The sequence below is a fragment of the Neoarius graeffei genome, chromosome 14 (assembly GCF_027579695.1).
Source record: "Neoarius graeffei isolate fNeoGra1 chromosome 14, fNeoGra1.pri, whole genome shotgun sequence".
In the NCBI taxonomy this organism is placed as follows: Eukaryota; Metazoa; Chordata; class Actinopteri; order Siluriformes; family Ariidae; genus Neoarius; species Neoarius graeffei.
Genome location: NC_083582.1, coordinates 69,641,494 through 69,654,762, shown reverse-complemented (window position 1 = coordinate 69,654,762; position 13,269 = coordinate 69,641,494). Strand labels below are relative to the sequence as shown.

Sequence of the window (13,269 nt, the reverse complement as noted above, 5' to 3'; positions counted from 1 at the left end):
TTCCCCAGTCTCTTGTGATGTTCGCTCAGAAGTCCAGTTAACTACACTGAAAAGATGAGCTATCGAGAAGAGCACTCAGTAGAGTGTATACCTCCGCCAAGCCACATATTCAGATTTGCATCAAAATCTAATCAAGTGTTCTTTGGTCCATGGCTCCTGTCCACAAAATGTCATCAAGATCCATTCACTCCTTTTTTGAGTTAAGGTGGGAACAGGCAAGCAAACAAACGGAGGCAAAAACATCTCCAACAAAGTTGGAGCTCGAGTACAGATTTAAGAGGGATGACTTTATATCAGACCTGGGCATTTTACGGGCCGCATCCGGCCCTTTGGTTCATTCTGACCGGCCCGCGTAAGGTTAATTAGAAATTCCAAAATAAACTTATTTTCTAATTTTACCTCATGCATGGACTGAATGTGCATTGCTTTTATTTTGAAGTTGTGTTCAACAAAAACGCAATGCGCGCGACATGAACATGACATGAAATCGCACGAAACCTAATCCCGCGATAACTACTTCCGTAATTTGTCCAGACCAACCACAAACTTGTACGTCATCCTTCAAACGGTCCAGCCAATCACAGTGCGACGTCACCAGCAGGCGCCGGAGCCCGAGTCGATCTGTAGATCTGATTCCTACACCGAATCGACTGATGATCATCTGTCAGCTGTGCTTTGCATCTCCACATCAGACATTCAATCTGACTCTGATGCACTCGTTAAAGACCAACAGAGACTAGATTTCTCTCACTGAACAAATAAAAAACTGAAAAACACCAAATGAGGTGATTAAACTACAAATGTGGGCATCATTATTATATGATGTATCTTGCTTGATATTTGGAGTAGAAAGACAATATTGTGATGCCTTTATTGTGTTTTGGGGTGAATGTGACTGAAAAAAAAGGTACAAACGTTCACATTTTGTTAACCATTGTTTTGGGAAATTTGATTGAATAAATGACATTTTTTGTAAGGCAACCTCGTTTTTTCCATACTCTTAGCAGCTTGTAAAAACAATGTTATTTATTGCTTTATATAAAGAAATACAATTAATATTATGCAGAATTTAGTTCAGCCTTTTGGTCCGGCCCTCCACAAAATTTTCTGTTTCTCATGTGGCCCTATGGAAAAAATAATTGCCCACCCCTGCTTTATATGGCTGTAGTCTTTATCTTGTCCTATTCTGATGTCACACATCTCTACTGATCAGGCTTGTAGTACTCGAGTCCAGGACTCGGATTCTAGTCTGATTCGTGCCCTAATTTTAAAGACTCGTGACTTGACTTGGACTTGAGCACTGATGACTCGGACTCGTGCATTAACTGCATTCGGACTCGTAAATTCGAGACGAGGACTGATTTTTTTCTTTAATTTTTGTAACATACCATAATAATTTGGCATAAGATATTTATATCTACATTAATTTTTATACTAGTTTCGTGCAAGAGAATGCACATTCACCTGTTCATACGTCATATTCAGGAACAAACTAACGTTAACGGCGCTAAAATGCCTGAGAGAACGCCCCAGGATTGCCCGCTTTGCTTATACAGACTTCTCGTGCAGTGGGAAAAATGTACTGCTTTGTGTTCCATATGTAGAAGAACTATCAAGGGGACGACCTCAAACTTCAATTGTCATTTGGTAAGACTCCACCCAGAGAAGGAAGTGACACGCTATGTTCATTGCTCTGTTGATAGTGGGCGGGGCTTGCTTGCTGAGCGATGAACTAGCTAGTGTTAACCTTCTCTCATGTTATTTGCCCTGTTGATAGTAGGCGGGGCTTGCTGAGCGATGAACAAGCTTTTTATCTGTAGCCTGTTAACTAAAATGGTGCAGTCGAGCAGGAACGTTAGTCCGACACAGTAGCAGAGACGCTTTCACATAAATGCAGCAACAGCCACCGTCAAATGGTGCAATAGGAGTCTTGTTCTCGGACTCGACTCAAAATTTTCTTTAATGACTCGGCTTGAACACCGGGGACTTGAGACTGGACTCGGACTCGAGGTTTAGTGACTCGACTACAGCACTGCTACTGATAAAAAAAAAAAAAAAGTCTTTGACGGCCATTTTGGTGACGAGTTGTGGTGCATAATATTATTTAACCTAGGCCATGTTCCAGTAATCCATCCCATATCTTTTTCCTCACCACTCTTCCTTGACCTTGATGGAAACCATCATGAGGTCATGTGAATGAGAATTCATAAGGATGTAAGAAAAGACAACTGCAGTGCCAAGTGTGGTGGGATTGCACTTACACTAGGCTCTGTAATTGTGCGACGGCGCGTGCTATTGACGTGTGAAACTACAGCGTTCCGGAGATGGACTACGAAAAGTGTATCTTCACCCCATACGTTCTTACCATGTTGTTTTATGCAAGTGTGAACAACACGATGAATATATTACTTCATTTGAAATAAAAATGGAATATAGGCAACCAGTCACAAAAGTGAAACGAAATTATTCACATTGAGAACGGTTGCTCACGCTCACCTTCCTGTCCATTCGTATTTATTGACATGGATCACAATTATTGCATGGTTAATTATTATACTGGTTTACCTCTGTCCGTCCGAAACACCCTTTTCCTCAGCAACCACAAATCATAGCCATTTGGTACCAATCTTCAACTTGGGGTTCTATACCATGTGTACCGTTTTCAGGTCTGTCGCACATCGACTTCCTGTTTACCGACTGAATGTATTTACAAAACGTGTAGTGTGGATTTACAAAATTTTCGTAACACTTTTCTCAGCAACTACAAATCACAACTGCTTGATATTTGGTACTGAGCTTCAGCTTGGGGTTCTATACCGTGTATACCATTTTCTGGTCTGTTGCACATCGACTTCCTGTTTACTGACTGAATATATTTATGAAACATATAGCGTGGATTTACAAAATTTTCGTAACACTTTTCTCAGCAACTACAAGTCAGAACTGCTTGATATTTGGTACTGAGCTTCAGCTTGGGGTTCTATACAGTGTATACCGTTTTCTGGCCTGTCGCACATCGACTTCCTGTTTACCGACTGAATGTATTTACGAAACATATAGCGTGTATTTACAAAATTTTCGTAACACTTTTCTCAGCAACTACAAATCACAGCTGCTTGATATTTGGTACTGAGCTTCAGCTTGGGGTTCTATACCATGTATACCGTTTTCTGGTCTGTCGCACATCGACTTCCTGTTTACCGACTGAACGTATTTATGAAACATATAGCGTGTATTTACAAAATTTTCGTAACACTTTTTCTGAGCAGCTACAAATCAGAACTGCTTGATATTTGGTACCGAGCTTCAGCTTGGGGTTCTATACCGTGTATACCGTTTTCTGGTCTGTCACACATCGACTTCCTGTTTACCGACTGAATGTATTTATGAAACATATAGCGTGTATTTACAAAATTTTCGTAACACTTTTTCTGAGCAGCTACAAATCAGAACTGCTTGATATTTGGTACCGAGCTTCAGCTTGGGGTTCTATACCGTGTGTACCGTTTTCAGGTCTGTCACACATCGACTTCCTGTTTACTGACTGAATGTATTTACAAAACATGTATAGTGTGGATTTACAAAATTTTTGTAGCACTTTTCTCAGCAACTATAAATTACAACTACTTGATATTTGGTAGCGAGCTTCAGCTTGGGGTTCTATACCGTGTGTACCGTTTTCAGGTCTGTCGCACATCGACTTCCTGTTTACTGACTGAATGTATTTACAAAACATGTATAGTGTGGATTTACAAAATTTTTGTAGCACTTTTCTCAGCAACTATAAATTACAACTACTTGATATTTGGTAGCGAGCTTCAGCTTGGGGTTCTATACCGTGTGTACCGTTTTCTGGTCTGTCGCACATCGACTTCCTGTTTACCGACTGAATGTATTTACAAAACATATAGAATGGATTTACAAAATTTTCGTAACACTTTTTCTGAGCAGCTACAAATCAGAACTGCTTGATATTTGGTACCGAGCTTCAGCTTGGGGTTCTATACCGTGTGTACCGTTTTCAGGTCTGTCACACATCGACTTCCTGTTTACCGACTGAATGTATTTACAAAACATGTATAGTGTGGATTTACAAAATTTTCGTAACACTTTTCTCAGCAACTACAAGTCAGAACTGCTTGATATTTGGTACCGAGCTTCAACTTGGGGTTCTATACCGTGTGTACCGTTTTCTGGTCTGTTGCACATCGATTTCCTGTTTACCGACTGAATGTGTTTACGAACCATATAGGGTGGATTTTGACGCTATTTCAAGAAGCTTGCATTCTGATATAAGCAAGAGCGGGGGTATACGTAAGTGAGCAGTAGCTCACAGTTGATCTTGTTTAATATTTAATTATTTCTGCACGTGGTGCACTGCTTTAAATGTTAATGCCACAATGGGCTGTGGCACGGCATTATCTCCTTTCCTTTGATAAAGGATGGCCCTGTGTACCCCGTGCTAAAGAAAATAGGAAAGGAAGCACTGAAGTACCTTTCCTTAGCGTTTAGAGAAATTGAGCAGTTCTTATCATGGCTGCCACTTAGATACCGCCGGGTCATTTCACTCAGCTAGGAACCTCCCTAAGCAAAAAACACTATCGGAACGCAGCCCTCACTTGAAATGTTTGAGTGTGAGGTGGCTTCATTTATAGTGTTTGAGAAGTTTATTGATGTGTCTAGCTTGGTATATTAAGCAGCACTTTATAATAGTGTCATGTGACACGGAGGCTTTGATGTAGATGCGTAAACTGTGCGTGTCGTGTGCCGCAGCACCGCTATGCAAATCACCTCTTGATATTGTGCAAAATTCCTCCTCATCAGTCATCACATTCAGATTTATGCATTGTATTTTCTCATTTGTCTTCTGCCATGTACGAGTCGAGAATTCAGATCACACACGCTGAACATGTAGATCGTCGAGTGTGAAGATGTGGGGGGGAAAAACAAAAAGCTGTAGGCTGTGTGTCAAAGCTGTAGAACTTTTTATATGATTGCTCATATGAATACATTTCATGAAAAAATATTACATTCCTCCTTTTATAGTTTAAAATATTACGAAAATTAATAATGTATACTATGGCAGAAATAACAAATTTATTAAAGTTGTGTGTTACTTAGAATTCTTTTTGTTTTTGTCTCTCCAGAAGCTTAGCATCCCCGTGTTCATTAATTCTTCTCTTTCTTGATCACTTTCATCACGTTCTCCGAGCAATATCTCTCTCTCTCTCTCTCTTTAAATAAACACACTGAATCCCACTTGAACGCTTTCGACATTGAGTGTGTCTGCAGTGAGAAGGGACAGTAGAGAAAAGGCTTCTCGTGATTGTTTCTCTCTTCTGATCGACAGTAGCTGCAAGTTCTTGCCTCACTACAGGAAACTGAATTACCTCATAGGTTCTCCATGCATACTAAATGAAGATATGTATTCATGCGGCATCGGAGGTTTAAGGCAGAAGAACTTCCAAGCCTTTTTAACAAGCTTCCCTGGACCATATCTCACGTTGTGTGTGTGCAGAAGAAATGAGGCAAGGCAGAAGGGAGGCTTTTATATGAACTTGATATTTATCCTCATGTCGGTTTTTGTGGTACATTTTGGATATCACGTTCAGTTTAATAGTGCTGTATTCGTGTACGCACAAGTGTGAGTTGCCACCATTACCTCACTCACGAATTAACCGTGGTTGATAGTGTTGTGGATGTTATTGCATTCCTCATAGCCTACGTACAGCACCAGTCAAAAGTTTGGACACATCGACTCATTCATAGTTTTGTGTTTTGACTATTTTCTACATTGTAGAACAATACCGAAGACATCAAAACTATGAAATAACACAGAAAAAGTGTTTAAAAAATGGCATTATCTTCACCAGCTTCATGAGGTCGTCACCTGGAATACTTTTTCAATTAACAGGTGTGCCTCGTCAAAAGTTAGTTAGTGCAATTTCTTGCCGCCTTAATGCATTTGAGAGCAAATGGTAAATAATAAAAATACAGTAAATAGCACTATTTGCGGCGGCACGGTGGTGTAGTGGTTAGCGCTGTCGCCTCACAGCAAGAAGGTCCTGGGTTCGAGCCCCGGGGCCGGCGAGGGCCTTTCTGTGTGGAGTTTGCATGTTCTCCCCGTGTCCGCGTGGGTTTCCTCCGGGTGCTCCGGTTTCCCCCACAGTCCAAAGACATGCAGGTTAGGTTAACTGGTGACTCTAAATTGACCGTAGGTGTGAATGTGAGTGTGAATGGTTGTCTGTGTCTATGTGTCAGCCCTGTGATGACCTGGCGACTTGTCCAGGGTGTACCCCGCCTTTCGCCCGTAGTCAGCTGGGATAGGCTCCAGCTTGCCTGCGACCCTGTAGAAGGATAAAGCGGCTAGAGATGATGAGATGAGATGAGCACTATTTGCTCTCAAATGCATTAAGGAGGCAAGAAATTGCACTAAAGTGAAAGGTAAGATGTATAAGACAGTAGTGAGACCAGCTGTGATGTATGGATTGGAGACCGTACCGTTAACGAAGAGACAGGAGGCAAAGTTGGAGGTGGCGGAGTTGAGGATGTTAAGGTTTGCGATGGGAGGGTGGACAGGATAAGGAACGAGCACATCAGAGAGACAGCACATGTAGAGAGCTTGGGAATTAAGCTAAGAGAGATGAGACTGAGATGGTATGGGCACGTCCTGAGAAGAGATGCAGAGCATGTTGGAAGGAGAATGTTGAGGATGGAGCTGCCAGGCAAACGAAAATGAGGAAGGCCAAAGAGGAGATACATGGATGTGGTGAGAGAGGACATGAAAGTGGCAGGCGTGGTAGAAAAGGATGCAGAAGGCAGGGAGCAATGGAGACGAAAGATCCGCTGTGGCGACCCCTAATCAGGAGCAGACAGAAGATGATGATGATGATTCCACAACTGTAGTAATCCATATTATGTCAAGAACTGCTTAACTAAGTAATGTTAAAGGAATTTAGCAGACACTCTTATCCAGAGCGACGTACAGCAAGACCCCGACATACCCACAGTAGTGGACAGGCCAGGGGCTAGGTGCCTTGCTCAAGGGCATTTCAGCCATTACTGCCGGTCTAAGGAATTGAACCAGCAACCTTTTGGTCCCAAAGCTGCTTCTCTAACCGTTAGGTCATGGCTTCCCCAAAGTAACGAAGAGAAATGACAGTCCATCATTACTTTAAGACATAAAGAGTCTTTTTTTAATTAATAAAAATAAAGAAAACTTGAAGGTGTGTCCAAACTTTTGACTGGTACTGTACATTATGCGCTATGATCATGTGAATTATTAACGATCAGAAGAAACTTGCGCACCCACAATACCTACGAGCTCTTTCGTGGGTCAATCGTGAATTGATCGTGATTGCAACAGATGTGTCCAGAAAGTATTTACTTTCAATGAAAAGTGAAATGGAAAACAAGCAAACAAGAAACCCACTATTGCTACTGGCTAGAAATCTATTCTCTGTACTGACTGTTTCTTATCTCATTATCTGTAGCCGCTTTATCCTTTTCTACAGGGTCGCAGGCAAGCTGGAGCCTATCCCAGCTGACTACGGGCGAAAGGCGGGGTACACCCTGGACAAGTCGCCAGGTCATCACAGGGCTGACACATAGACACAGACAACCATTCACACCTACGGTCAATTTAGAGTCACCAGTTAACCTAACCTGCATGTCTTTGGACTGTGGGGGAAACCGGAGCACCCGGAGGAAACCCACGCAGACACGGGGAGAACATGCAAACTCCGCACAGAAAGGCCCTCGCCGGCCACGGGGCTCGAACCCGGACCTTCTTGCTGTGAGGCGACAGCGCTAACCACTACACCACCGTGCCGCCCTGCCCGTACTGACTGTTTATTTTATTTAAAATACCCAGTTTTGTTAATATCTTTGTTTTAATCCTGTTTTACAGTACATCAGATATCATGACTTATAAATATAGCAACTTTTTAATTGTATGTCTGTTTTATTCATATAGTTTTAAATTGCATGTGCGGTTAAAGATGGACTGACTTTCAGATTTTTCAAGTGTAGGTCATAAAAAGAATTTTCCCCGACACCCAGTTATGTTTATTTAGTGGACCGAAGGCTACTAAATTCGAATCACAGACTTCCAATTTTATTAGTTTTTTTTAATCGAATAATTAATGAATTTAGAGCCATGTGGCCCTAAATTCTCCGCTATTTTTGCCTGCTTCACCATGACCCAATACAAGATACTACGTCATGCACCATCACATGGTGGGCTTTCACTGTTCACGTAAGGCATTGTGAGATACAAATTTGAAACAGGAGAGAAAAATGGAGGACGTGAGTGTGCGAATGAAACGTGAAAGACTGACTACAGTAACAGAAGGAAAGCGAGAAGAAAAGCCGTTATGTTATATATGAAGGAAAGGAAACGCAGGACCAAACTAATAAATATCGGCGCTCAGCGAGCACCTCGGTGTGATCAGCTGTTCGTTTAGCGACAGAATGATGGAACTGTCAGTGCACGCTCAAAGGTAAACCTGCGCATGCGCACACATGGACTTCCTCTGTCTGCTTGACTGCGCGAAGCGAGCGATTTCTTGTACATTTGCTTTAATTGCCTCAAATTTAAATAACTTCTCAGCCACAGAATGGCCTGGTGTTTTTTTTTTTTTTTAAATGGATATTACAGAAATAAACATATATCAGAATGACCAAATTTCAGATGGAATTAAATTTCACCGATTTTATGAAATCGAAAGGCTGTCTAATTTTAAGGTCAAAACTTTACCTTACCATAAGGCACTGGCTCCAAGTACAGCCATGGATTCGCTCCGAATTATGACAGTGCGCCAATCAGAAGTTTCTAAAAGTCATTATACGTATGAATTTCTAGAATCTTCCAGACGATTTCAAGAGATGGTCAGGTTGATGTATGAAAACTTTTGATGCACTAGCTGAAATACATCTGTCTCTCTCATCTGGACTGGTTTAAAATGACCCCGGATGCGAACACAGGAGATGATTTATCTCCTTAAAACGTATTTGAATGTCTTTAGCTCAGGTTTTGGTCTGAATTGTATGCATGTGTGTGTTGGTGACTGAAGTGCAACTTGTGCATAAAGTATAACTTTTAGTTTTTCCGGCTGCTCTTGTTCTCGTGTGTTTTGAAGCAAAATTCACAGAAACTACGCTTGCTGTGTATTAGGGTTGGGCGGTATCCAAATTTTGATACCTTTAAACTGTCTCTGTGTTTTTCCGGGGTATACGGTATTACCGAGAAAAAAATAATATTTTGTTTCGGCCTACTGTGTAACGTGCGCCTATACCGGCGGACCTTGTCCAGACCTGCGCCTATGCCTCAAATGTACTATTTAAAAGCAGCATAGCGAATTATGTGCATTGTGGTATGGATTAAGCAGCAAAGCGAATTTTGTGCATTGATGAATGGATTAAGAGAGATTTCAAAGCATCACGCAACTCTTCCTTCATCTTGAAAATAGCATTCAACTGTCGTTTACACATGTCTGCGTTGAAACGCCATTTGCAGCACTATTTCACCTGCTCCATCAAAAAAAGTACACGATGAGCAGGATCATACCCTTTCAAGCATGGGAAATAAAAAAAAAGAAAAGAAAAAGAATCAACCAACACCCAAGTCCGTTTAGACTGCGCGATAAACCATATTCTTCAGCGCAAATGAGGCGAACCTAATTCAAATGCGTGATAGCTGCACAAGGCAAAATCATATGGGCCCACGTCATGCCATGGCGGGGAAATTAATAATCAAATGGCCTTACCTTGCTTAAAACGTTGTCTTGATCACATAACTCCTTACAATTATTCCACTTAAATCCATACGGTTTAACACACCCAACAAAGATAGCAAGCGCATTGCTAATTCCCACCAGAAACCGAACAGTTTACGCTACGATGTTTTCTTCCGTTTCTTCAGTAGATGACATTTCAAACGTTTATTACCCACATCCCAAATGTCATACGTTATATTATTTTACCTTGTTGTTACTCATGTAACCTACTCAAAACACAACTCATTGGAGAGATCTCATGGAAGTGGAGTACCCCAGGCTATGGTGTGCCTTAGGGGACATATTAGATTTTTTTCGATTTTGCGCGGTCATTTACATTATTGCTGGCTCTTCCTTTTCGTTTGGTTTGAAACCAAAATACTGCCACACTGCCGATGTTGTATTTTTTTTTTGCCACTAACTCGTTATCTTGACTTACCATCTTTCAACCGCGGTCTCAGTCTCTTGCGAAGCTTTCTGTCAGACTCCAAATGTCACGCAGGGTTGCCATGGTAACGACATAAACAACCCTGCACGCGATGAGAACTTCTTTAGGAAACTGATAGAATTAGTGAAAATACGATCACACAGTTATTCGGGATGATCTTCAATTTATTATTTTATATTATGACCTCATGTACTCCATATTTATTTAGATATTATATATTTTTTTAAAATGACGGTAATGAGACCGATACCGTTGGTACTTTTGGATACCTCGGGATACCTTCTTACCGTAATACCGCCCAACCCTACTGTGTATGAACCCTTCCATAATGAACATTCACTTCTGTCTGGCGTGTGGCCTGTATGAGACAGCTTACTGTGTCTTAAAATGATGTTGCGTTCGACTAAAACTCGTAATATGTCATTCGGGAAAAGCAAAGAAAAACGCTGCCTCAACTCGGAAATTCCTACTTAGGAACTTGGGAAGGTCTCCGCAACCCCAAGTTCAGCAAGTGACATGAAATCAGCATGGCTGCTCATGGAGTCTGCAGTAAACAAAGTCGTACCTCTTACCTTTTAAATGAGTTGTGCTGTGTGTGTGTGTGTGTGTGTGTGTGTATAAGTATTTGGCGTAGCCAGTATCCATCAGCATCTGTAACACTGATAGCTTGTTAAGAAGAGACGAACGTGGAGGCATCCATGCTTTTTCACGTTGAAAAATCACGCAGTTCCGAGCTCATAGTTCCCGTTTCCGAGGCAAGTCGAATATCGTGGCTTTTCTTTTTTTTTTTTTTTTCCATGACATGACCACATACTCAGATTAGACCATTTCTCTGTTTATTTCTCAGGTTTTATTTTCTGTATTAAATAGTTCGATTTTTAAAAACAGTATAAAATGCACAATATTGCACAAAGTGAATCAATTGCACTTCTTTAAGGTACAGATATCATCTAGGTATCTCGCTTCACACTACAGCTGAACTGCTCGAATGTCAGATCCTTTCACGTACAAGATAACTCGCGACAGATCAGGTGGGGGTAATATGTTCATCTAGCCTAGAGTGAAATGCGGAGAAGTCGGCATTGAGCAACCTTTAGAGTTCGTTAGTTGAATATGAATCTGTTTGCCCTTATAAAGCACTCTGGCTGTGTCTTTTCTACATCATGCTCTTTTTGGCTTCAGAGATGCTGTGACCAAAATGCCCCAGTGAAACCTGATCCTGTTCCTGATGCTGGTAGCCCTGATTAGATGCTCTGCCTCTTAAATTATTTCATTAACACACAATTGTTCTACAACGCTATAATGATGGTATGTTAGATAAATACTTATTTTTTTTTAGAAATTAAAGTATTTCCATTTCGGGTTTAGAAATGTACGTCTTGAATCGACGTTTAGAAAGCGTGGCTTGGCATCGTCGAGGATAAAATAGTTATTCGATATTATCCTGAAAATAATCGCCTTCTCACTCACATGAGTGCGGCCCAACACACACTTTCCAGCTTTCTAACATCCTCATCGGTTTCTTCTGTCATCTGCAGTGCGAGTTGAACCAGCATGTTTCAGATCTCTGTTTTTTTTTTTTTTTCCTGCATGGTGCTCCTCATTTCCCTGATCCTCAATGGACTGGAGGAAGGGAAGAATGGATTTGAAAATAGAACAGGCTTTCCCTTCTGATGCATCTTTTTCTTTGTCGGAGAACTTAATAATCCAGTAAAGGGAAAAAAAAGTCTATATTTCATACATTATTTATTATAAAATCTGAATTTAATACTTGATATTACGAATATATAAAAATATCTGGTACTTGTTTTCTCACCCCCCCCCCCCCCTTTTTCTTTCAGTCACCATCGCAAGAGATGTCTGGAGCTCCTGAAACATGATGTAGAAATTTGATAAATAGCTGCGGAATTTATTTTCTTTTCCTCTTCCCCCCCTCCCCTCCGTAGATTAAATTAGTGTCTTTCCATTTTGTCTAAATTGTCTATGTAACTCCAAGTCCATGTGTTGAGTCCACTTCGTGTGTAGTGTTCTTGTGCTTTGTCTTATTGGTGAGACTCCAGTCATGTTGATATTAATGAGGAATAATAACTTATTTTAGTCCAGGGAAAACGTGACCTTTTTTTTTTTTTTAAATGAAGATGAGAGGCCACTCAACCATCAGGCGACTAAATAAATAAACCTGTATAGTGTGGATATGAGAGGCGGTTGTATGAATAACCTAAGCAGAGGTGATGCACTCGTAGATGAATAAATAATGGTTTGATTTTATATATACATTTAAATGCAGGGCTTTGCAGCAGCTTAATTCAGTCTGGTTTCTCACCTCGCTGAATTGCAAATAGAGCCGTTTCACACACTGGGCACAATCGGCCAAAAATATTCAGCTTTTCTGAAAGTAAATGAGGAAATCCAGTTCCCAATAGACTCCATTTTTAATTTGATGCAGGCTCTGGCCAGGTTTAGTTTTCAGGATCCAGCTTTTTTTTTTTTCCTTCCATCTTTTGCTGTGGTTATAAATGATGCAAGTGTCGAAAGACGCAGGGCAGGAAAGGAGAAAGATGATGATGATGATAGGGACAGTGTAGAACGTGTGCACGTGTCCTGCAGTGCGGTGTGTTCAGAGGAACCACAGTTTCCAGCGTGTGTGTTTCTTGGCCTCGGCTTTGGCCTTGCGTTTGGGCGTGGAGGTGTAGGCCTCCTGAGGGTAAGGCAGCGAGGGGAAGGACGAGTCCTCGATGGAGCACAACCTCCTCATTAGCGGCTGCAGCTTGTCCTCCTGCTGCTTAAAGTCCAGCTCCACACTGAGCGAGGGCGAGAGAGAGAGAGAGAAAGAGAGAATGTTACTGACCGGATACAATACATAAGGAAAAAGTTGATGTACAGCATTGTGCAAAAGTGTGTTTGTTTGTTTTTTTTTTCCATACCAACTTTGTTATAGATTTCGATTTGATGACTCCTACATTATCAAGTCAGGACAAAAACATTTTAGAGTTCCAAACGTTCATTTTCCAGCACAAAATTAAATGTTACGGGGGGGAAAAGTTT

At 41.2% G+C, this 13,269-nt stretch overlaps 2 protein-coding genes across 2 annotated transcripts in view; one reads left to right on the top strand and one right to left on the bottom strand.

The window, feature by feature from the left end:
- dock1 (dedicator of cytokinesis 1) overlaps positions 1–13,269 on the top strand; it is a 742,670-nt gene that overhangs the window by 358,136 nt on the left and 371,265 nt on the right. The gene's annotated exons all lie outside the window — the stretch shown is intronic.
- Positions 12,842–13,269, bottom strand: part of LOC132897832 (inhibitory synaptic factor 2A) — a 64,646-nt gene continuing 64,218 nt past the window's right edge. Inside the window, exon 3 of the mRNA XM_060939071.1 lies at positions 12,842–13,025. Within this exon, the coding sequence (XP_060795054.1) occupies positions 12,842–13,025 (184 nt within the window). The remainder of the gene's footprint in view (positions 13,026–13,269) is intronic.